This window comes from Pempheris klunzingeri, chromosome 1 (assembly GCF_042242105.1).
Source record: "Pempheris klunzingeri isolate RE-2024b chromosome 1, fPemKlu1.hap1, whole genome shotgun sequence".
Lineage (NCBI taxonomy): Eukaryota > Metazoa > Chordata > Actinopteri > Acropomatiformes > Pempheridae > Pempheris > Pempheris klunzingeri.
Window position 1 is genome coordinate 17,762,060 of NC_092012.1, and position 26,456 is coordinate 17,788,515.

Here is a 26,456-nt window from a genome sequence, read left to right on the forward strand (position 1 = left end):
CAGACACACACATGCTGATGGTGGCAGTTTGGAGCCATGTGTGAAAAACAGTAGCAGACCACTGGGTCACACTATCCAATGCTCTGTAAACAGGCTACCAGACACACTGTGTCATAACCCAACACACACAAACGAATCCACAACTGTCACTGACCATTTTCTGCCATAATTGTTTATGTAAAGCAGCAGAAAGTCTGTAGTCAGTTGTCACGTCAACCGCTAAAAACAGTGTTAACAGTTTGACCTCAACGGTTCTACTACAGACTACACATGAGGAACTGAGCGATTGTGTCAAGGGAGATGCTCAGTTTATCTGTCTATTTTGAAGCATCACTATAATGTTGGAATGCTTAGCTGCTGCTTCCCCAAAGACCTACCTTGTTAAGGGAGGCACCAATTCACAAACGAGGCTGATTAAAGGGTTGACAGAGGCTCAAGTCAAATAGTCAGGATACACAAGTGACGGTGCCTTGTTGCCGCTCTGTTTTGAGAACGTCCGCCCCCGCTGTTCCCACATACGCACCCGAGACATGACCATGTCCCATCCACGCCGAACACGTTTAAATCTTTGCAAGATGCCTCATCTCACTCCGGCAAGTGAAATTTTAAATGTGTTTGTTGTTGCATACAGGCCGACTACCTGAGTGTTGTCAATCTGCTGCTAGTGATAGCTTAGCAAGTAACCCCCATAAATACAACATAACATTAGTTATAAGTTTCAGTCCCCGTTGAGTTTTGTTTCGCTGCTCGCCTACACTTTCTCTAGTGTCTAGTCGTCTCCCTCTTTCTGTTAGTGTTTTTTTTTTTTTTAATCAAAATTTCCATCACTAGTTTCAATTAGGAAGCCTAATGTTTAACGTTTGGTGGAGGTGAGAAATAGAGAGACAGAGAGACGCCAAAAAACCAAAACATATGTGATGTTATCTTATATGGTACAAAAAGGAGAGAGAGAGAGAGAGAGAGAATGCTTCTCTAAGTATTTGTGCCGGAGCAAGTGGAAGGAACTGAGTAGAGAGGGGGCAGCCATATGGTAGCAGCTATCAGTGTACACTGTGTCAGTTTTGAGTCATGCGGGCCTCTCATGTATTCTGGTTGAGGGAGAGGAAGAGGAGGAGGAGGAGGAGGAGGAGGAGGAGGAGTAGGAGACTTATCTGGAAACTGATAAGACGGCTCAGGCCTTTCTCAAATTATACCGAAATTATTTTAATTGCTAGTGAGAGCAGCTGAGCTTTGAATTTTATCTCCCCGTTTCTCTTTGCCTGCTTCAATTTCTTTGTCTCTCGCTATCCCGCCCCGTGGAGCTCCCCTCCTCTTCCCTCCTGACTCGCCTCACCTCATAGTCTATCAAGTTTTCCTCCAAATATTGTTTTTTTTATACACATGCAACTGTCAGCCTCCATCTGGGGCCTCTGGTAGGCAAGTGTGAGTGCTTATTTCTGTCTACGTTTTGGGTGTATGTGTGTGTGTGTGTGTGTGTGTGTGTGTGTGTGTGTGTGTGTGTGTCTGTGAGCCGGTGTGTGCTTGGAGCGTGTTAATATACGGAGGTCACAGGGTCAGTGTTTAACACCCAGGCACTGTATGACCAAGCTTTGAACCAGAAAAGTGAACCAAGAATTCTCGTCTTAGTTGATTTGTGTGTGCGTATGCATGCATGTGTGTGTGTGTTTGTGTGTGTGTGTGTGTGTGTGTGCATTCCTATGTGTGTGCATGCATGTCTTGTGTGCACTTGTGCTCCATGAACCAGAGAGCTCGGGTCAGATGCCTCCAGTGTTGGGCTTAAAGCTGCTTTGAATGGGCCAGGCTGTGCTCATCTTCTGTCTAATCTTCCTGCTCTGGTGAGTTTAGGGAGGAGGAGAAAAAATCCATAGTCTTTTCATCCTCCTGTGACCACTGTGCCTGTGAGACAACAGCCGTGGGAATGGAGATGGATACAGGCAGCCCTGCCTCTGACCTCCCTCTACTCCAACACAAGGGTGGAGATAAACAGGGCCACAAGGATCGCTAACATCTTTCTTTCTCAGGCACACACAGACACATGCACACACACTCATACCGACACACACATACGCACAACGGCACAGACATCTCATTAAAGCAATAGTAGGTGAATGTTGCAACAGCAGTGTGCCACTGGGAGAGAGTTCTATTAGGGATACTATCAAGAGACAGGAGGAGGAAATGAGAGTCAGTGTGCTTGTCCTGCGTGCATCTAATTCTGCTGTGGCATATGTGTTTGACGTATGTCTAATTTTGACCCGGGGATCCAACCAAGGAGCCAGTATTATTACTTATTGGCTGAATCATTATGATGCAGAGTTAACAAAAAAAAAAAGAAAAAGAATTCCTACCATGAATATCTATTACCTAGCGTGAGTGTGAGTGTATGTCAGAGATTAAAGAGACTTGTTCGCATGCGATTCTGTGTGCATGTCCAGAAAGTGAGAAAGACAACAGAAACAGACGGCAGGCGCTTCATCCTAAATTACTCTTCTCTCCTCTCTGTTTCCTGGGGATTTTGGAGTGATACTCCCCTCTTGCTCCCTCGCTCCCTCAGCTGTCACAACCCGTCACCACAACTATTCCACTTCAGCCGCAGGGATGGAGGAAAAGCTTTGTCCCTCTCCATCACCCTCCTTTCACATCCCTCTCTCTAATGGTAGTTGTGGCATACTGGGTTGTGTATTGAGAACGCATTTACTTGTCTCCCTTTTTTCTCCCACCATGACCTATCGGTTTAAGGACACAGCAGAAAACTAATGATCTTTTAGTTTTTGCTAACAAGAGTCTCATACTTCAGAATGTCAAATTGGAAAGTAAACACAGAACCATTCCTTTGGTCATGGCTAGTGTCCATAGAGATGCATGTGTCTTATTATGGTTTGTCAGGGGTCATTATTGTAATCTAAGCAGACAGAAGTTTATACTGAGAGAAGTGCGCCATAGTATTCTCTTTCTGTTTGTGTCTTTTTTTTTTTCTTTTTTTTTTTAGTATCTATATGCAGCCGCTTCCGATAATGTCATCCTACACTGCTCTCCGCTCCTCGCAACCAGAGACTATCAGCTGTGAACTCATCGCTCTCCTTTAATGGCCAGGTCGCAGAGAGGAAAAAAAAAAAACCTAAGAGCATTGCAAAGCAATGAAGATGTTGTGTATGTTGAATAAAGAGGCTGTGCGAGTGTGTGTGTGAGAGAGAGGAGACGGTTTCCTTAGTTCTCAGAAAGAGTGAGCAAACCAGGACGGATTTCTGTTTTTGTCTCGGCCACAGCATTCTTTCCCAGGGGTCACACACCCTCATGAGCAAACAACAAGACGACAGCGAGGTGACCAACTGAGTTCACAGCTCGGTCTGGCCTGTGTTACAGTAGTGACATGCAGAAGTGTGCCGCTCCTCAGCCTCCACACTTTAAGGCCCACTCACTACATTGTGTCAACAGAAAGCCCTCCTCTGTCAGGTCTCTGAGGCCATGTACTCTCCAAGGGTGACACTACCCAAACTCTGTAATTATAAAACGCAAAGAGCATTCCTCAGCCTGGTTAGCCAGAACTATGAGAGAGAGGGACAAATATTTACTACCCCACCAACCCCTTCCCTTACCCCCCCCGGTTCCTCCTCCTCCTTTAACCCCCACCCCAATAATTTAACAGTAAGAGCAACTCAGCCTTGTAAACACAATAGTTATGTCTGCGCTCACAGAGCCATGAAGCAGACATACAGGCTCCACTACCCCTGCAGCCACTACTAATACAGGCTCCTCTCCTCTCCTCTCTTTCCTCACCTCATCCTTTAAATGTACGTTAACACTCCATAAGGCAAAAGGTTGGATGTCTTGACATTCGACTTTCAGAATATTTTTTTATTTATAGATTTAATGAGGACATGACAGAAACTCAATAGGATATTTACAGCAGTGCACATTTCATGTCAGTGTATGATTTAAATATTTCTTCGTCACTGGATACAGCGACTGGATACAGTGACAAAGGTCTGGAAGTAAAGTAAAGTAAAATAAAAACCAACTAACTTTGTTTTTCTCTTTCTATCATTATGTATTCTCACATGCACCATATTCAGTCTATGGAGGCTGCAGCAGATGCTCTGGGAATCCATTAGAGTTGTCAGACCACAACACTTGGCACAAATAACACTTGAGATTCTGAAATACATTGCAGTAAAAAAATAAAATGAAACACATTACATCTCTCTATGAAATCCTTCTTTCTTGTCCACCTGAACTAAGGACCCAGACTTTTTCAGACTTAAAAGTGCCGGGGCAGTGCTTTAAATTTCACACTACACCCAGCGTGAGGAGCAGGACAGCAGCTGAAATCAATGAATCAGAAGGGTGTCAGGAAAATATCAGCAAACTAAGGAAGTATTGGCCTTAATAAAAATCTGTATGTTTATGACAACGATGCCAAACATTGTTTTAATTGTGTGAGCCAAGGGAAACATAAGCCTTGTCGCTGCAGAGCTCAGCCCACACAATTGAGGACGTGTGTGTGTCTGAGACGTGTATTAATAGGATACTCCACCACACTGTTTGTCTTAACACTTTGTAAACAGAGTGATGATATCTCTGGCTTTAATTTCTGTGTCTGCATGCATTATGACGATCCTGTTTTGATTAAATATACATTTTAATTAAGTACATAATATAGATAACAACAATACTCGGTGCAAGCGTTCCTGTCTGACAGTAAGAAACTGAGAGAATCATATTATCTCAGAGGCTAGTTGATGTTAACGGGCAAGCACAAAGCATTAAGAATGTAAGTAATGTGCACTTAGACATAGAGCCCCGGCCACACTGTGTGGACAGCAAACATTTAACGTGCAGCAATAACTCTGTCCGGCTGCTGTTTCTCATTGGCTGTCTTTCACCCTGCATCTTCTCTATCTCTCCTCCCTATGTCGCTCTCTGTATACATTTCTTAAATGGTGCACTATTGTGAAAGATGAAAGATGAGAGAGGACACTGCAGGTCACTTCAGAGCTATTTACTTTGTGTCTTTCTGTCTCCCTCTGGTCCTCTTTGTCTGAGTGAAGTGAGAAACTGAAAATACTCCAGAAACATTTGATATGATGCAGTGGTTCCGCGCAACTTTTATTCTTGCTTTCAAAAACACTGAAGCATGTTGTGATTCAAGAGAGGAGCTGAACTCTATCAGTATAAATGCAGGCCTGGCCTCCACAGAGGACCCGCATCCTGGGTGAATGACTGCGAGAGCTGCTGTATGGCAGGATGAAGTGTGTTCATTTCCTTATTTATTGACTCACTTGCTTTTCTCTGAGTGTTTGAAATTAATAACAGCCAGCAGAAATCAGACAGAGGGATGAAAATCAGCACTTTCCCTGCAGTGAAGCCATTCATCAAGCTAACGAGGGGGAGAATAGGAGTGGAGGAGGAGGGGAGGGGAAAAGTGACGTTTGGAGAGGGAGCAGAGAGCAGGAGGGAAGCAGGTGCAGCGTGAGGGGGGGGAGGATGGAGGGAGGGGGGGAGGAGGGAAAGTGACGTTGGAAACAGAGGCGAGGGGAAGGAAGCTAAGTTTGTTTGGGAGGAGGAGGAGAGTCATTTGGAGGATAGCAGGGCAGACAGAGGAGGAGGAGCTGTGTGTCACTCTAAAAAGAAGGGTTGAGATAGAAAGAAAGACAAGTTTGACATTGGAGTATAAATAGAGAGGGAGGAGATAAATGCAGACAGTTTATTCTGGACTGAATGACTGAGGGATTGGCACAGAGATCAAGGCAGTGTGGGAAATAATGCTGATGTGTTTATATGTTTTCAAGCCCGTGCCTTTGCTAATTGCAAGTGCATCCTGGGGATTAGTAGACTTTTATAACAGCTACGTCCGAATGGCTGTTCTCTGCACGTGGCATCCCAGTCTCCACAATCTGTCGGCAAACTACCAGCGCTGATAGAGATATTGCCTCACGATGATGAGAATTGAGACAGATACAATGCAGAGCTCTCATTCACTGCCCCCAACAGTATTATTTTACTCCCCTTCCTTTCACTGATGGGTGATGATGGGCCTGCCCTCTCCTCAAAGCCTTCGCCCTTGCGATGGCTTGGTCCCATGCTGCTCCGCCTCCCCAACAGTCCACCAGAGACCCAACAGTATCTCACACCCAGAGTAGGGCTGACTAAGCACTTACCGCTGAGCCTCTCTTCTCAGAGCGAGAGAGGAGCGCCATGCTGAGAACTCTGCCACAGGAAAATAATTAGCAAAGTGGAGCTCTGCCCAAACACACTGGGCTAAATCTAGTACCACTTCACAGACAAATGCAGCCATAAATCTTTTTGTTTTTTTCTTTCTTTCTTTGCTAAGAAAATATCACTCTCACAATTAGCTGTGAAATGTGAGTTTCTTGTTTAAGTTTAATGTTTGTCCTTGCGTTTGAATGTAATTCTTTACAGCACTAATGCAGAATATAAGTGTAGGATAACTCCAGTGCCCAGTGAAGGCTACAAGCTGCTTTGCACTCCTCCCTCAGTCTGAGTCAGTTCAATCTGACAAACTTGTTCTTGGTGTCTTGTGGTGACGCAAACTATGCCCATCTCGCTGTACATGGATATCTGTATTTTTAACTTTAAAGTTGGACCACAGTGTCTTTGGTCACCAAGGCTAAATATAGTCAGCTCCTGAGCAGTCTCCAGTTTCTCACTCCTTTCCGAGGGGCAGGTGGAGCAGAGAGAAGGAGGGGAGGAAGGAGGATAACATCCAGTCTTGAATAAATCATCCCTCGACTTTTGACCCATATGGAGCAGGAGGTTGTTTTTGTACTTCTGCGCTGCCCCCCTTCTCTCTTTGGCCTCTGCACCCCTCCTCTATCTCATTCATTTTCTCCTCCACATGACAGGTCAATCTGGATCGATTTCATCTGCCCTCGACGACTGAGACCAACATCCTGGCACCCAGAAATAGAGCTCTCTGTGATAGAAGAGCCTCCGACCAGCCGTTACTGTTAGCACGTTGCTCTGAAAAGGGTTGAGCGAGAGAGGATGGGGGAACAAAACTATTTAGAAAACATTCATGAGAAGTAATTTACTGCACAGATGAGCTATACTAGTATAAGGAAGCAAAAGACACTTAGGACATGGATCACCGTGGCTAGATGTCGTGTGCGGGTGACACTGTTTCAGCAGGTTTCACCCAAACCACTGTGCCATACACTGGCCACATGGTTGGTGGCCTTGCCTACCTGTTACAGTATGCTCACACATGCATGCACATATTCAGACACACAGACAAACACACACAAGCCAGCTTCCCCAATCTATATTTGCACTCAGCTCTCTTTCTCACAGCCTCTTTCACACACTTACAGTACATATGCACACACCTGGTGTTTTATCTCTGTCAGCATATTCTGGGTCCTTCAACTCCCTGCTGGGCTCTGAACTCCAGTCTCTCTTTGCATGGCGAGCCCACGAGGTGCGCCTTGCTTCATAACACACGCACCAGTCACAGGTGAGATACACTGGCAGTCTGATACCAATGTTAACCTCCCTTGATCGCCTCGCCAACTCGACATCTCACAGTGTAAATACATTTGAGCCTGGAAACATCTTTTTATCTTGCATTAGTGGGGTAGAGGTGCAGTGACACACTGTCCTGGTGGTGTTTAGGCAGTCCTGGCCGGAGTCAGGACACTCTTTCCCCAGGCAAGGACGCCGAGACCTGGCTCTCCGTCTCCATCACTCAGCCTGTCCTCCTGGAGCTACGTGGCCAGACTGCTCATCGCCCTCCCCCCCTCCTAATATGCATGGATTTGCATAAAACAAAGACATGGCTGTGCCTGCAATGTCTGCCATAGTTGAAACCGCTAAGAACAGGATCGACCAGACCACACCGCACACAGCCCCTCTAAGCTCGGCTGGCAGGTTGTCAGAGCGCAACATCAGTATAGCGCAGCGGCACGGCAAGGCAGCTGAGATTTACGAGGCTGACTAAGATAGACACCCTCATGGTTTTCCACTTTCATTCGTTTAACATCCGTTCCTTTGGCATTGTTTATATTCCACACCCCTTAGCAGTGAACAGAGGGCACCTAATTCACGGTGGTGACGTGGGAGGAGAATCAGAGCACTTAAAACACTTCATCTAAAGATGATTTGTCCTTGTCTTCCCTGATGGCTTTTTGTCCTGCTTCCCCTCCTGAAGTTAAGTGGAGCTGGAGAAAGGCCAGCTTCTGATCCCGCGCCCCACTTAGACACAATCAAGTAAATAACACTGGACACATATAAGCGTACACACAGACACACGCACATGCATGTATTCGACTTCAGCAAGGTGGGAAGTCACGAATACGAGCTCAAACCTTCTCTCATCCTTATGTGTCATGACCAAGCACATCATGAGGGTTTGCCATGGAACAATCAGTGAAACCATTACAGGAACAATTGGCTTTGCAATATACATTTGCCCAGGTTCCTCTCTGTCTCTGGGAATTGATTTCAGGACTAGGTGCTTATTCTTCACTCTGCCTCTCTCCTGCTATCCACGACTTTCTGCGTTTTCTCTCTGCCTTTTTCACACAAAATCTGAACATGTAATTTACATTTCAATGAGTGGCTATAATCTGCTGGTTCTGCTGTTGATCTGGGACGACTGCAAACGTCATATCTGTGTTGTGTTGTCTGGGTTTAAATAAGGTGGGAAAATGCATACAGTACTCTGCAAAGTTATGGCGTTGGTGAGATAGTGAGAGATGTGATGGAGAGAGATACTGCCAGCACAAAGAAGGTGTGTGCGCTTTAGCATATGAATAGGAATTTACAAACTATAGTACATTATCTATCCATTATGGAAGCCTTACAAACACCTGCAATATGCTATAAAACACTCAATACGATATGTGGTGACTGTATCCATTCTCTATTTAATATGGGAGGCTAATATTAATGAATAATTAATATAGATTTCATTGTGTAGGAACATAATCTGGAAACAGAAACACCATGATTAGTAATGATGATATATATGATAATTATGTTGGCTATTATTTGTTCATTTGGGATGATTTTTTAAGCACCAGTATTTTGTGGACTTGTTTTACAAATCTGACTCCACTCTGACTGTTATTAGTTGAAATTAGTATAAAAACAAAACAAAAAAAGCTTAGAGTGATCAAGAAAGAAGTGTATTACCTCAGAGAGCCGAGGGCACGGAGGAATGGGGCTTGAAATCACAGATGGAGGAATTTTCTCGATGACCTAAAGGAGCAGATGAGATTCAACAAATCATGTAAGAAGAAATAAATGAATATCAAGGCAAATATACATGCTGTCTCTTTCTCCTGTGTTTCTCCCACTGTGTGTGTCACTCTCCCTGTCAGACACACACACACACACACACGCAGACACGGACAAACAATCACAAAGAAACAAGTAGATCCATTCCGAGCGAGATTCACTCTCACCTTGTCTGTCTGCTGGAACACAGTACATGTATCATAGTAAGCGTTTGATGCGAAGGGAAATGTAAAAATTTGCATGCAAATAGATTCTACAGGCAGAACCCATGCATCAAAACACTGTAACCACAAGAGACAAAACTAAAATATCTTAGCATACACTGTGAAGTCGTATAGAAAAGGCAAAATAGTTTTATGCTGAGGCCTTAACTCCTGCTCATGTCATTAAATTACATAATTAATTGTTCTAAAAGGGAGGGAATTCATCTCTGCCTTCCCTACCACCTCACGACAGTTTCATGAACAAAACACCTCGGAAAACACGCACAAGTAAGCATGTAGCTCCAGTTCAAATGCTCTTATTCATATTCCCTATAAATGCTGCTACACAAGTGAAAACATTAGCCTAGCTCGTAGCTCGCTGTGCACTGATGCCAAGCAGGATCCCTTTAAAACGCAGTGGAAAATGACAGTTGTGGAAATACTTTGCCCATACACTGCAGTGGAGGAAGTTTTAAATCACAGAGTTTTCAAATAAATGCCTCATAACTCTGACCTACAGGTTACAAAGAACCTGCAGGAAAATGGCAATGATGCAGCATCATCATATTAGTGCCTCAGCAGAAAAAAAGTCTAAATCACAAAGTGATAGACAAACTGTAGAGGGACGTTTGATTTTGAAGAAATTTGAAAACAAGGTCAACAGTGCGGAAAAGGCAAGAACTTCTGTTTAAAAAAAAAAGGCCTCCTCAAACCTCTTCTGTCTCTGTCATTTTTTCCGCCACATGACAGGTCAACCTGGATCGATTTCATCTGCCCTCGATGACTGGGACCAACATCCTGGCACCCGCTCTGCACTAGCAAATACCAAAGAGCTGAAAAAAGGGGCCATGTTGGTACACGTCACCTGTTACAAATGGATGGAAACGTCTCATATATGCTGTAAGTCATGCTTTATTTCTTCATGTTGTTGTTGTCGTTCTCTACTACGTCGCTGCACAGTTGAGTACACTGTAGATGCTGAAGAGAGAAACATAATGTTCTCTCTAAAGCCTCACTGAATGTGTTTCTCTGCTGCAGCTCTACGTTTCATAAAAAAAACACATGCTTTAAAAGTTAGAACTGTGGAAAAAATGCCAATAAAACCTAACATTTATGGATTTAAACTGTGATTTTGGTCACATATCTGGGGTTTTTTTATCTGTAGAAATCTGAAAAGCGTGTGCCACAATGAAAGACTATAATCCCTCTCACATTTTTTTTTAACTCTGTCACCTTTTGTGCAATGGGGCTGCTGAGAGATGGTGTTGCATTTATTTAAGTCACAGGCTCTTGGTTTGGGTCCATTTACAGACATATAAAATTACCCCAGCAAGTCCCGACCACCTCATTACCAACATAACCTGCAGCCAGTCTTTCAAGGACAACTCTCTAATGACACCACGCGTATCCGCTTAATGTCTATTTGAAGCACGCTGTGACTTTCTACCACAACGAAAGAAAGAAATGTATAGAAAGAGAAAAGCGCACTCTGATAAAATAAGCATCTTAATTGATCCCTGATGTCAATTCTAAAGGAGTGAGTGCTTCTCTACTGCACCGCTCGTATACACTGTAAAGTGAGAGGAGTTTTTTATTTTCTGTATCTGCTGTGAATCTGAGCAGACCATTCACAGATGTGGCTGCCACCTGGCTGTGCCCAGACACCTGACTACTGATACTGTTAACTCTCTGCACATCCACTTTGGTCTCTGTCTGCGTTGCTGTTTTTCAGAACCAAACTCATAAATGATCAAATAATTAACAAAAATAATGATAAAGTATAATACATACACTCACACATTTAGACTTTTAGAGAGGGGCAACATTGGCCCTGTCATGGGCTTTGGGCTTCATCTTTGACAACTATCAAAAGGATAAAAAAGAGATAGAAAGACAGAAAGAGAGATAGAAAGATAGAAAGAAACTTTACATGATAGATGCACACTGCTTTGATTGTAACACTGTGCAGGACCTGAACTTAAATTTAAAATTTAAATTTTCAGATGTTTGAAATGACATCATGAAATTCACCTTTACTTTTCCAGCATCTTTTTGTGTAGAGGAACAAGCCAGTGGCAAAAATCTTCAAATTATTTGGGATTCTTTGAACTATGAGACAAAGGGTAAATAAATCTTTCACTGTGGATACACAATTGGAATTGCTTACTATTTTTCAGATGTAAACCGAAGACTGACAGTGAAAATGAGGTTAGCAGAGCCAATCTGACTCTGAGTGTATATCTAACAGGAGGAACAATGAATTTTGTCTCACTGGTGGTTATTTGTTGTGTCTTTGGAGCTCAATTCAATCACTGAGTGATGTGGGTGTGAGAGTTAAATGAACTGCTGTCTGGGATCATCTCAGGTGCCTTGAACATTAGGCTACCGGACAATGCTCATCACACTGCTGTGATGATTTAAACCAGTACAAAGGCTGCCTTATTTTTCTCATTACCGTTTCCACTTGACAGGACCTCAGTCGCTTTTTCTGTTTAGCTGAGTGGAATGAAAAAAGAAAAATATTTGGCAGCATGAAACTAATCATGCCAGGCTTCGGCCGCACGCCATGTCTACCTTGCTCTACACGGTTTTGGGTAACACTTGTGCTGCAGACTGCGTGCAAGTACATCAAGACCTTATGTGTATTTAAGCCCACTGTATATGAGTCATCTACTGTGAGCTGAGTCATTTTAACACATTACCTAATAATGTAGTTTTTGCACGTGTGAAAAAAAACACTTGTTACACTTCAGTTGTTTTTGCATTAAAGCGACTAGACTTTGGTTAAATCCTCGGGAACGTACATATGTAACAAAAACAAGTTTGCTGTGACAGTATAACTCTTTATGACGGTGCTAAAATACAGGAAATGGATGAAAAAAAATGGCAGTGAGTAGTCTTGAATTTACTGTGTACTGTACCACGTCGGATGTGCGTGTGCATCTTATTCAGTGGGTTCTGGACAGAGGAAATGAGCATGAGCTCCCCAGGGCAGGGATTACTCTAATGACTTTGAGAGCAGCCTTGTGCGCTGTAACTTTTGACCTCTGCTCATCCTCTTCTCCAAAAGATGACAAGACACACACACTCACTCACACACACATTTGCACATAAAAGCACACATATTATCTACACAGGCATTTATCGACCTTGCACGCAGGCCGGCTTGAGTTAAGAGATGCAGAATCACACACAAACAGCAACACCGCAGATCCTCTCCAGCCCTTCCTGTGGCACCATCTAAAGCCCGGAAGAACACAGACCCCAACCGACTCTTAGTTTTGGGTCTGTCAGCCAGCGCACTGCTACTCAGGTGAGCATCGTGCTGCATCTTCTGCTGTCAGCCCGCATAACACCAATGTTCCATATGAGTGCATCATTGGAAAATCGATAGGCTTATGACTTATGTAACCATTGTGCACTGGTGCCACAGATATAAAAGGAAACTTCTTTTGCAAATCAGATTCATCTTCACACAAATGTTATTTAGCTTGAATACTGAACTACTTGAGTTATATAAAAGCCAGAGTACAGACAAACACAAGGAACATCATGCTGTGAAACAAAAGGCTGGGACGGATCTGTGCAGGGCCATTTATTATTTGTCTGTGTATTTGCATTTGTGCTGGTGTGTGTTTTCATTTCTAGACCCTGTGTGGTGAGTGTGTTTTCGGTTTTAGTGCATGGACATTAGAGGTCTAACTGATCTGTCCCAATAAGGAAACAATGAAAATAAACAAGCTAAAGAGTCTAACAGGGCAGCCTTAAACACAAACCAAATTTTCATTTCTTACATGCCACTTTAAACACATCAAAAAAACCCACCACACAAATGCACGGCCTGTAGAGAAGCAAAGTAAAGGAAAAAAAATGTTTTCTCTTTGAAATGGCAGTCACATGTTCTTTAAAGAGGGGATAGAAAACAATTATCCTCCCTGATTTCATTCAATCCATTGTTGTGGTTAATATGAAATATCAAAATATAGCAGTGCTACTGCTCAGATCAAATAGATGTAATTAGATAAATTGAGGAAGAAGGAGAGCGGCTTGGCTGTAAATTGCATGGTGTGTGCATGCTAAGACCCAACACTGGCACAGCTGCACGGAGCTGCACTCACGATTTATCATCTCTACATCGCAGGAGCCAGTGGCCCACACCACTATTAATCATCAGCAAAATCATTTAATTCAGCCCGAGCCCGACTATTGTCTTAGTCTCTCCCCTCACTCTGAGCAAATCAGCCACCACAGCAGCCGCGAGCACCTCAGAGTGGGCTACAAAACAGAGTGGGATACATGTGCTGGCTTTTTTTTTTGACAAGCTGTGTAACACATCTTTACTGGCACATACTGCAGAAGATGACTTTTTTTTTGTAAATTTAACAAGTAGGAAATTTATAGGTGCAAAAGCTACTTTTCAGTGCACAGAATAGCAGCTGATCTCGCAGTGCTTTGTTAACACAGTGTCAGTTTTTTTATGAAAGGTGTCCCTTGTATATATCTCCATGCACACACAAACTGTAGCTAAGAGCTGACAATTCCAGACCGAAGCTGTCCTCAGAAACCTTAGCGTTTCTTCAGAGTGTACTTTGGCATATTGGTCCTCCTGTTTCAACAAACCAATTGTTCTGGAGCAGTGAAACAAGATGCCCACAAGGCTATTCCTTATCCCAGAACTTAGAGAAGAACTTTTCCTCTTGCGTTTCACAGAAGTGGCCTTTTCAGTGCTGAGAAAAAGCTATGCTCAAAGACGTCAAAATGAGATTTCTAAACACCAACAGAGATGCAAGATTGGGTAGAGCAGCGCGGAGCCTCCTCTGCCCATCGCAGCGGCTGACTTACGTTGGCACCTTCTCCAGCGCCCCCTCACATGCCTGACATGACTGTGCCCTCACTGCACCCCCTCTCTCTGAGAGCATGCCTGCTCCAGGCCAACATCCAAGCCCACTGATAAACAGGATAAAGCGAGGTGAAATTGGGAAAGCCAAAACGATGACAGGCTAATGACAAGTGAGCACACAGCGTCCGAAAAACACACACGCAGCAGGCACACACACACACACACACACACACACACAGACACACACACAGACACACAGATCAGGAAGCAAGAGACAAGGAGCAGGGCAAATGGAGGGTGCAAATATAGAACATGCATAGCCACAAGAAATTCACATAGAGATGTCATCCTTACATACTGACATTCAAGGTAACACACACACACACACACACACACACAAACAGACAGACAGAGACATATTCACATTCTCACCTATGTAAGTTCACAGACATGCATGCACACATCCACACACACACTTACACACACACACACACACACACACACAGGAAGGTACAATCACAGAGAGAGAGAGTCTGACCCACACACACACTAATCACATGTCACATTTTACAATAAGGATGTAATTATCATATATAAATCATATTGGACTTCCATATTCACAAATGAGGATGGAATTAATGAACCAAAATATTTTGAATATTATGCAAAGATAATATGTCACTGCACATGGTAATTTGATCGTAAAGATGATTTAGGGTGGAGTTGACAAAGTGAAACACAAATGGCAACAGTGAGATTTCAGTTTGATTTGAGGTTTCAGAGTCTACGTTTAGGAATTATTCTATATTAAAAAGGATTTTTCACTCACAGGTAATTTGGGGATTTGAAGGAACACATATGAAACGTGAACCAGGCAAAAGCGTGAGATCAAAAGTACATTCAAATGTAGGCCATCGCGTGTCTTAATCTTCGTTTGTGGTCTCATCAACTTGTCGTTAACACCGGACTCCACCTCTTTACAAGCAGCACTCAAGCGTCAAAACGGAAAATGACTTTCCAAATATTTCTTCACGATAAATCTGTAAATAGCTGTTCTAAGAATAATGCTTCTGATCCGTTCAGGGTGGCCCCGTTATTAAATTAGTGTTGGAAGGAAACATTTTTTTTTTTTTTTTTTTAAAAGGGCGACAGCAGCAATTATAAACAGTGTCAAAATGTCGTGCAGTCATCTTCACCATGTTCTGAGTCTAGTTTCACTGTTTCAATCACAAAAGCAAAAAAAAAATATCTCAGGACAAGTCAAAAGAAAAGGGAGAAACGCATTGCAGACAATTACATACATTTATTGCATATCATTTAATTGTATGAAATGAAAAAAACGAGCACATATGAACATCACATATGGTTAGTGAGTGAAATAATTTTGCACAGCAAAATATATATATACTATATATAAGATGAAAGATTAACATATTTTCAAGATTTATTGGCGAATGGTACTCCCTCATTTTGCACATGCAGGGTGTCAATCCCTGACGATCTAACAATGTCCAGACATTATTGATTAGGCTATAATAATTGTTATTGCTTTGCAAATATTGAGTTCGTTTAAGACAAAACAACAGTCTCTCCTGAACTGATGGTAAAATAATAAAATGTTACGATTAGGTCGTAACAGCATGTCGAACTTATCTTCTTGAGATGAGGAGAATACTAACTTTTCCTTGAACTTCCATGTGGTCACAGGCGAGATTTCTTTTCTTTTTTCTTTTTTTTTTTTTTAGTGCATTTCAGTCCAAAATACCTCAGTTCGTTGAAAGACACACATTTCCAAAAAGCATGGCGATTTACTGAGAGAATTCTCTTCTCCAGCAATACTTTTTTCTCTCTCTTTTCTTTTTAAATACAATAGTTAAATGTGTGGCGGAGACCAGTCGAGCTCTCTCACTTCTGTTTGAAGCACATGCTGCAAAAGCGCTGTTTATGCACTGCACAATACTGCTCTTTGTATAAATTGGAGCCGAGCCAATTTCTCCACACCAATGATGAAAATACTTTAGTGCAGCAAACTCCTCATTAATTATCTTAGAAATCTGTATGCTTCAACCTGTGGCATGTTATCTCTTGCAACTTAGATTATAAAACTTTATACTTAAATTACTTTCAAAATTATTCGAATGTTGTCAAATGCATAATGGAAAATCCTTAAATAACAATATAGGCTTTAAGCAACAGACTAAACTTCCAGGGAAGGAACTGGTGATTTCCTTAATAGTGAAGTCTTTTCTTTTCCCCCTCGCACCAGGATCCCCGCCGATCAACTTCCATCAGGAATGCATAGCGCATTCACTGCAGCCTAATGACAGCCGGTGGTGGTGCACTTCAACACAGCTGAAATGCACTTGTATAGATTACAAGGAGGGGGGGGGTGGGGGAGTCCTGTCACTTTTTTGTTGCTGTCCCAAAAAAGTGAGGAGGCCATAAATGAAGTATGAATGCCATGCTGGAGTCATCCGACAAAAAGGACATCTTCAAGCACAGAAAGGAAAAAACCATACATGTCCAGCATGCAGGGCAGTTCAATAACACATCTCTTTTAAAAACAATGAATAGTTTGTAATGAATATAGTCTTTTGTTGCTCAACACAATAACAAGCAAACGCATGAGATGAGGTGGCGTCAAACGGCAGGCTCGCAATCCTCCGAGTTTGGCAGACAAAAAAAAAGATTAAAAAAAAAAAAAAAAGACCAAAAACATACTGTCGATGGATGCAGTTTTGACAGGAATCTGTACACTGAATTCAAAGTAAAATGATGAAAAACGGCAAGTTGATGAACTTCAGAGGAGTATACTCAGTGCTTGCATGCACACTTCGTATACTGCGGCATAAAGTTGGATCAACTTTCAAAAATCATATTTTACTCAAACACCGCAAATCTAATGAACAACGGTGAAAAAGTCTTGACAAACAGGCTATGCAGAATATACTGAATATGATAGCAAAAAGTAGATGAAAGTGTTCTGAATATGCCTCTCCAAAATAAAAAAATAAAAAAAAAAACATGACAAAGCCCTCCGAATCTAGAAACAGCCGCAGAGTTGAGCAAACTCTTGTTTTTCAAAAAAAAAAAAAAATGTATAAAATGAAAAAAAAAAAAAATCAAAAAGTTGACAAATTAGTTCTTGGTCTAGTCGGCTTTTGCGCCAAATGAAAAAAAAAAAAGTGTTTCATAATGAAAACTTTTGTAAGCGGGGGTGAGTAACTCTGATATTCTTTTTTTTTTTTTTTCACGATAATGTCGAGACTCACATGAAAAACTCCGGGGATGAAGGGTTGTTGTCGCTGCTGGATCCATTTTCTCTGAAGCCGTTGCTGATGAGCTTCTCATACTTTTCTTTGTACGCGTCCCTCTCCCGGACCAGCCTGGAGATCTCCTGCTTTAGGTGATCGACCTGCTGTATGAGCTGCGTCTTCTCTCCCTCCAGGACGTGCCGCTGCTGGACCCGCTTGTACCGGCAGGACTGAGCGTAGCCTCTGTTCTTTAGGGTCCTCCTCTTCTGTTTCAATCTGATCACTTCTTCCTTGCTGACCCCCCGTAGCTGCCGGTTGAGCTCCCGCACTGACATGGTGACCAGCTGCTCGTCTGAAAAGCGGTCATCCAAGCGCATGTGTGGGTGAATTGTCCCAGAAGTGCCATTGGACTGGGCGCCGGGTGCCTGGTGGTGGCTGCTGCTGTGGTGGTGATGGTGGTGGTGGTGGTGTTGCCCTCCGTTCTGAGCGGCTGCAGCAGCGATGACCGCCGACACCACCGCCGCGGCGGACCCCATCTCCTCCCCGGCCATGGTGCCTCCTGCTCCGGCTGCGCCAGCAAACTGCTGGCCCCTGGCGTAGCCATCGAATGACTGGAGCTGGTGACTGCTGTTGATCAGCGCCTCGACTGCGTCTTCGGGGCTGAAGCCCAGCGCCTCTGGATTCAACTGCTGTTGATAACTGGACATCCAGTAGAAATCCTCTATGTGTGTCTTCTGCTCGCTCCCCGAGCCTGGACTGGGCGCCGAGAAGCTTGGGGAAGGGGGCACCGAGCTGCACGGCGTGCTCATCGGGGTGGAAGACAAGGATCCCCCGGCGATAAGGCGACTGCACTGGCTGATGTTGCGATCGGGCTCCACCGGCTCCTTTTTCACTTCAAACTTCATCAGATCGAAGTCATTAACATATTCCATGGCCAGGGGACTGGTGGGCAGGTCGGAGTTGCTCATTGCCAGCTCTGATGCCATCCTCTTGCTGCTGACAGTCCTCCAAACGGGGTGAAGCGCAGCTGTCAAACTGGGTTGGTTGGGAAGAACGTGAGCCAGTTTGATTTTTAAACGTTTGTCTTGAAACTGAAAAATGAGCTTTTCAGCGTCGCTTTTTGCAGCCACGGACTTGCAGGCGTGAGAGAGTAGTTTTTCTTTGCAGAGTCTATTGCACAGACACAGCAGTGCCGCGCGCACGAGTAGCGGAGTCCTTTTTCAGCATGTGAAATTCGGCGGTTTTGTATTTCAAACATTTAACACTTTACGGTTTCCTCATGAATACATTGCGCAAGCGGAGAGGGAGAAAAGCCGAAAGTAAGGGAGTGAGTGCAGCCTCGCACGTTACAAGCCGCTGACTGGTGGGGCGATTTTTTAGAGGGATCACACAGCAGATGAGTTTAAGAGCATTGTAGCGGCCCTGACGTCAGGCTGGAAATGGGAAATTGACTCGGACGAAGAGCCAATAGGGTCGCACACTCAGAGAGCTAATTAACATATTAGTAGCCCACAGAAACAAAACTTTTCTCAACTGTCAAAGGCCATCAGCTGACTGTCAGCTGGGACACAGACTCTTAACTCTTTGGCTACTGTGGCCGCACTTATAATCTCTCATTTTTATACGGAGCAACAATTTAAATCCAGTTTTTGATTTCAGTGGAAGGAAGTGGAGCGTGCATGCTTTGAATTCATTAACATGGGGCTCCTGCTGCAGAGCATTTAGAGGAAAGAAAGAAAACAGATAGATAGATAGATAGATAGATAGATAGATAGATAGATAGATAGATAGATAGATAGATAGATTTTTACATATATCCAAAATCTACAAAATGCAGCCTATCACATCTGCTCAGCTTTTATTGACTAGAGAGAATTCATGTATTTGCTTTTGTGAGCTGCTTATTTTTATAATTTAAGATATTTTTGCTGTTTTTAACGCACAATATCAAACTTAATCTGTCCCTCTTAGACAATCCATTTATTACTTATTCGCTTATTACCTTATTTATGGCAATATCTAATATCTGTGTTATAGTAAAACACAAGTAACTACATAAAATGTGTCAAAGGCTGTATGGGCGATGCTGAGAGGTAGTTTCATAGAAAAGTGGCCAAAATCATGAACAGTGGATTGAGGAGATTTGTCATGCCATGTCTGCGCACCATTATAAAACTCAACACTGCCACCTTTTGGACACGCCAATGCATGGGGCTCCCCTTTCAATCACTGCAACAGTCCACACACACTTCAAAGAAAAGAATAAAAGATGTTATTGAGGGGTGAAAAATACGCTTTTTGCACAACACACACACTCATATATATTAAGTGTGTCTTTCATTTCTTTATTTCATTAAGCATAAGACACCGATGCGCCCCGTGGATTTCAAAGGAGTTATGTAAGAAAGACAAACCTGTGTGGAAAAAGTCATGCTAGTGGAGGCTAATGCCAGTGAACCCAGTGTTCCATCCAAAGTGAAATTATGTCCCACAGCCATAAAAAATGACTTTATCTAAGCACTGGCACAGGCGTAGCTATGGTGCCATATAAGCCACTGGTGTACATTGCTCTTTATCTCAGTTCAGAGGTCTCCTACTTTTAATTGACTCATGCACAACGGTCACATTGGGTGATGTGGGCAGTCCTACACTAGTTCCCATATCACTGTGTGTACTGTGCAGCTTTGGGATCATATGAGACTCAACCGTATGATCACACATGTGAAGAACGTGTGTCCAACTGAATATTTTAGCAGGAACATACAGGGATCCTTGTGATGACTTTTTATTTATTTATTTATTTTTTGCTTCATACATTTACAGAACAGATAACTTAGTACGTTGCAGGTGTGAAATCATACTGACACGTACAGGTTTGGCGGACTGACTTGTGAGTGTAACTTATCAGGAAGTTCCTGATATAGAACCACCTACTGCTAATTTATTCAGCTTGATTCCTTTGCATTAACCTGAATTCATCAACAAGGAGGACGTTACTTTAGCATGGGATTTGTACCCTTAAGTTTGAGTTCCACATTGCAGCCGCATTAATGGCAAAATACAATTAACTGATGACACATGGCAATTTAGTCATTCAATAATAATGCAATTTGTTTTGGAAAAGACTGATGTAAGCTATACTGAGGCTCGGTCGCAGTCAGAGTGTTGATTTCTTTTGTGGCCTCTTTTGACATGGTGCTGACAAATAACCATTTCTTTCCTGTGACAAAAGCCTATAATCATACTCTCTCTCTCCCTCCTTCTCTCTCCCTCTCCCTCTCTCTCTCTCTCTCTCTCTCTCTCTCTCTCTCCACCAAGTGTATGATCTCATCATTGTGCCGATGTGTATTTTTAGATTTCTGGGTGCACGCTATTTAATGATAGGCCAAATCAGTCACGTCCCTGCTGCCAAAAGCTGTGGAAGATGATCCTGCCAATCAGCCAGATATTTTCATAGCCATAAGGAGTTCAACACGTGGTTGTCCGGGACTGTAACTATGATAGCGTGTTTTGGTTTTCTCTGTTTTAAATCTAGTGGAAACACACTGTTTTTGTATCTGTCTCTGTTTTGTGTGGCCATGTGATGTTATCACCGCTGTAGTAAGCACACAGACATACTCACAATTGCTGCATGGAAGTATCCTAACCATGGAATTTGTATCAGAATTGTATGTATTAAGTGTGTGTTTGCTGCTGTTACTTCTTGCGTAGAAGAAAGGAAAGCAGACTAGTTGTGAACGACACTAAAATGAGGTCAGCCAAACACACAAGTATCATTGCGAGTTGCTGAATGTTCTAGTAAAGGGCTAAATGGATGCATCTGCTTGAAAGTTAATACAACACTTCGTGTGTGGCTCAAACAAAACTCAAATAGATCCCTATTGTTTCTATTTCCATTCTGTTGCCTTGTCATCTGTTTGGGCTTACCTGTTCATGGGAAGGCACAGCAGTGGCCCGTTCCCTGGGGTACAGCCACAGCAGAGCGAGACTAATACACAAACGAAGGGAGAGCTCATTAGTCATGACAGAAGAAAGTGGCGGACCTAATTTAGCTGCTTTTGTGCCTTTGAAGTTATTGATGATGCAGAGCTGAGAGAGATCTACACGGAGAGGATTGGCCCGCTGTGAGGAGAACTTATGAAACCATGGAAGGAGGAAGTTCATGAGAGGATGTGGAAGAGCAACACAAGCTGATGGACAAAGATGTGAAACATTATAATATAATTTAAAGGGCGAATCCCATTTTGCAGACTTTTTCGTGTAATTGTAAAACCGGAGAATGTTTGAAACCACAGCAGCCACATGAAACAGAACAGCATGGTCGTTTGAGCAACAAATACGGCGTTCTCATCAATAACGCTGATGAGGTTTGGTGGCGTCACTGTTGCAAAGTTCAGAATTACTAAGTCAGAGTCAACGCAAATCCTTTACAACATTATACAGATATTTTCTGTGCTGTCGTGTCAAGTATTGGACTGATTAATATCAACGTATTACTGTTGACTGAATATTTCAGTTTGCAAATCTGAAATCTTAAGAACATCCTCAAGAGTTTTCAAGGAATATCTTATTGTTATTAAAGCCTCTTTCAAATAGGCCATGAACCTACTTATTACTGTATTTCACAATGACATATAATGTGTCATAAAGATTACAGAATGCATTATATACAATCCTTTGCAATGCGATTTTGCATTGATACTACATAATGACTTTGGTTTTGTTTTGGAGTAGTGAAGGCTCAGTCTAAAGTCCCAGATTCTGACCTTTTCCCACCAGCCTCTTGTCAGTTTATTGACACAGTCAGTATACTGGTGGTAGATTAAGTCTTTCTTTTCTCTAATATTCCCCTTTGCACACTTAGAAAGGCTACAAAGGCTCCCTCACTGTGATATTTACAGTTGTTTGAAGGCTTTTCTCTTAACTCTCATGCACAGTTTCCATAACTCTGTAGACTTTGCTTAAAGAAAAAACCCACAGTGCATAGTGTTGAGGCATTTAAATAGCACAGACAGCAGAATTTGTGCATCATTATTATAGAAAACGAAAAAGAAAGCAAACATGGACGGAGTCGGCAAGATGATATTTCCTTTTAATTATAAACACACATGCTGATAACCAGCACTATGTACTGTACGTGAATGTGTTTGTCATATGATGGCAGGATGGTGACTTCCAAATATTTCATTAATCTACATCATCTGAAACATCAGCCTCACCCTCCACTGCCCTTGTCCAGGTGACGTGATTTCACAGGATGCTGTCTCACTCCTCGTGCAGAGTTTGGAGCCCTCACACACTCTTGCACTCAGACACTAATGGTGATGTCACCATTGCTTAGGGTTTATATTGAAACTGAATCCACGTTTAAGTCTGAAATGATTTCCCAATACACACACTATGATAGGCCTATTCTTTGAGCAACAGACCAGGCAAATCAAGATCACTGAAGTTTTAAAAATCAACCTTGTTAGAAATAAACATCCGGGCACAGTCCCTGAAATGTCAGGAAATATAAAATATCAAATTTACAATTTACAATTCCACATCCTGGACAACTTTCATTGTACGGGCTGCTTGCCTATAGTGACATTTAACTTCTTTTAAGTTTGTGGAGATATGCACGACATCTGTCAATAGCCTGCAATAATCTTCTCAGAAAAATATTTGAAATGTAAATAAACTCTACCCTTTAACCTAAACTCAGCAAAAACATGAGCGGTGTCATTTAGATTAGAGTATTAGTGGTGGTATCAGTCAGAACTCTTCTCATGCTGGCGAGTGATAGAGGCGACTGAGTGGAAAGAGCAGAGGTCAGTGAGTTGTTTGCTTTATGTCAGTTGGACCGTGTGTGTGTGTGTGTGTGTGTGTGTGTGTGTGTGTGTGTGTGTGTGTGTGTGTGTGTGTGTGTGTGTGTGTGTGTGTGTGTGTGTGTGTGCAGTGGTTGCTCAGCTCCAGACAGGGCTGGATAAGGCCATCTAATCAGCCTCTTTCCACTCCAACACATTTTTTAAACCGCCCCTAACCTGAGCCTATTACTGTAACCACGTCTGCATTGGTGAATACCTGAAAGCTGATAGCACCTGTAAACACACAGGCAGCGTAGGTGAAAGAATGGAGTCACATAGCTTTAACTTTTACAAAAACACATTGTTGGAGCCCTGCTTTTAACTTTACATTGGAGAAGACAGAAACACTACCCATGCTTTACATCTCTACTAATGTGAAGAGCTGGTACTGCTCTAGGGCAATGCAAGCTCATCAACAGTTTAGTGAGAACAACAAAGCTGGAATATCAATTTTCACCCCACCAACAGAATGTGGGCACAGCCATGTCATAATTACCTTAATCCATTAGTCAGAAGGAGGGTGAGGCTGAGAAGGGTGCGACAGAGGACAGAGCAGACAAAACAAGGTCAGGGGGAGAGCAGATCTGTAGTCTGAGGTGGATTTTGGATGGCCTCTCTGACACTGGTGGAAAGTATTTGGTAGCCTACAGCTAGCGACGGGAGAGCTGCAGCGTATGACCCCGTGCTCGTATCAGTTCTGTGGCTTGATGGCAAGGGACCAGCAGCAGCGCAGCGAATGTGTTACAGTGCTGCGAACAACCGAGTCACACATGTTTTCTAGACTGTCTCAGTGTCACGTGACCAGGGGTGACGTAGAGTTTTGAGGTTTAATCTGTCATATTTATTCCACTTCCCCCGTCCAACTGAATATTTGTCAAGTTAAACAACATGGTTGCTAATTAATACTGTGTGGCCTATACATGTTAACTACTCTGTTCACCACATGTAGAGTAATCGAAGGCAACTGGTCAATATTGCACAAGGGTTGGCAGAGTGGCTTGCATATTAGCCATAATTACATTCACATGAAGATAATGTATTGGTTTACTGTCATGTGTAAAGTTAATGTGTATAGCAATTTGACGGTTTATTAACTGTAGGGTAGCTTTCCAGTGTTATCTCCTTCAGATGTCCTCGATGCTTTCACGCAACTTAGACTTTAATCTCACATTTCTAACTAAATGTGTGTGTGTGTGTGTGTGTGTGTGTGTGCGCGCGCATGTTTGTTGTTGTTCAACAAATATTTACAGTATAATTATAGTTTTCTACTAGACTAAACAAAGTTATACTTTGCATGGTCACAACTGTAATTCTGTGAAGATTTTGTGAGAGCTTTGTTTTTTAAGATTTCATTTCATTGTTGTTTCTGCATCATGGATTTATTGTTTTAGAGGTGAATGGTATAAAGAAAAAAACAAAATATTTAATTCAACAACACAAATCAACATATATGCTACCAAATATGGCCACAAACATTACCATAAAGTTACCAACACCTCTCCCTGACCCTTGCTAAATATGATATACAGTAGAATTTGTATCAGAGATGTTGCATTGGCTTGCATTAGGTTGAATATATATTCATTCATAATATTGTATCCACCATCTTTAAGTTATCCATACAGGGCCAACAGGAATTGCAGCCAAGTACGCATGAGTTGTCGCCTCCTACATGAACCTCTGGCAAGTCTCTAGCCTCCGACCCCCAGCTGCTCCTGTGCCCTTGAGCTACTATAGCCTGCAAGTGACACTAACAAGACTCTTTAGCCACCCGGAATGATGTGTCACGTAAAGCTCTTTGCCCTGTCATCTATTGTTGATCCGATAAAATGTGTAGAGAAAGGAAAAAAAGAAATGTGTGGAAAGTTTGTGAGTGTGTGTGACGAGTGGTAGTGTTGGAAGACACTTACCGTACACAAGCTTAAATATGGGGTTTCCGATTCATTCCTCATCTCTTACTTGGTTCATTACACTGAACTTAATGAGACAATCTCTTCATTGTGTTCAACACAGTGTTTGTCAAATATGCCAATACAGGCCATTGACCTAGTGAAGATGTACAGGAGCAAGGGCTGTCTGGCCTAAACCACACTTTGATCATTTCTAGAAGGGTAACTGTACACAACCTTTCAAATTCTCACTCACCTCTTATACACAGAAAACGTAGAAGCAGATAATTCTATATTTTTCAGAAAAGCAGTAACTTTCTTTTTTTCAGTTTGAAGAGGCATATTTGTGGATGGCTGATTGGATGGATGATGCTGTTGATCCCGGTCTTGTCTTGTGCTCTCCTGATATGAAAGATATTTCCAGTCACGGTACACATGACCCCCAAACAAACGTGTAAATACAAACACACAAGCAGACACAATGACAGAAATCTACTCCCAAATGCATGCACACTTACACAAATGCATGTATGGGGACACATATGCGCATGCTCATAGCCTAATGAGAGATTTTCTGACCTTTCTTCATGTACCCCTGGAGAATATTGATGAATCCCCTTTTAAAAATAACTCCCGCCTTGTAGGGTCATTAAATGATTTACTGTTATTTCACCATCACATAATTATTACATTTATTATGTTGGACTGTACAGGGTTGGACCATTGTAGTAGGAGGTGGACCTTTTAACACAACAGAAGCGATTAAAACTTTATCTTACATGAATACAGTTTACTTATGTTCCACTCAGAAGTTAACATAAAAAAAAACTGTATAAAACCAAACCTGTAGCTTTTACAGTAGATTGCCTGATCAGGAAAGAATATTTTACAGGAGAAGTTTTAGTGTAGGCTCGTGCTAATCATATTTAACTTTCCTGTAATATCCTTCCCAACTTTAAAACTCTTAATTTCAGCCATTTCTTATTGTAGGATTTACAGTGACATTTAAGTCTTTTATTGTCCTACAATCTAAACCTTTATGAGGAAAACCTTTGTCACAATGAAACGTGAGTGTGAGTTTTGTCCCCTCTCAGATCATTCCTATTACCCATGTCAAATTGGACATAATCTAATACAGTGGGCTAAGTAATCATAGGTAATGT

At 42.4% G+C, this 26,456-nt stretch overlaps 1 protein-coding gene across 1 annotated transcript in view; it reads right to left on the reverse strand.

The window, feature by feature from the left end:
* The window catches only part of mafa (MAF bZIP transcription factor a), a 71,709-nt gene extending 52,709 nt beyond the window's left edge, over window positions 1-19,000 (reverse strand). Inside the window, exons 1-2 of the mRNA XM_070834080.1 lie at window positions 17,574-19,000; window positions 9,154-9,219 (exon numbers count right to left, since the gene is read on the reverse strand). Coding sequence (XP_070690181.1) covers window positions 9,192-9,219; window positions 17,574-18,541 — 996 coding nt within the window. The 5' untranslated portion in view covers window positions 18,542-19,000 and the 3' untranslated portion in view covers window positions 9,154-9,191. The remainder of the gene's footprint in view (window positions 1-9,153; window positions 9,220-17,573) is intronic.
* Window positions 19,001-26,456: the final 7,456 nt, after the last annotated feature.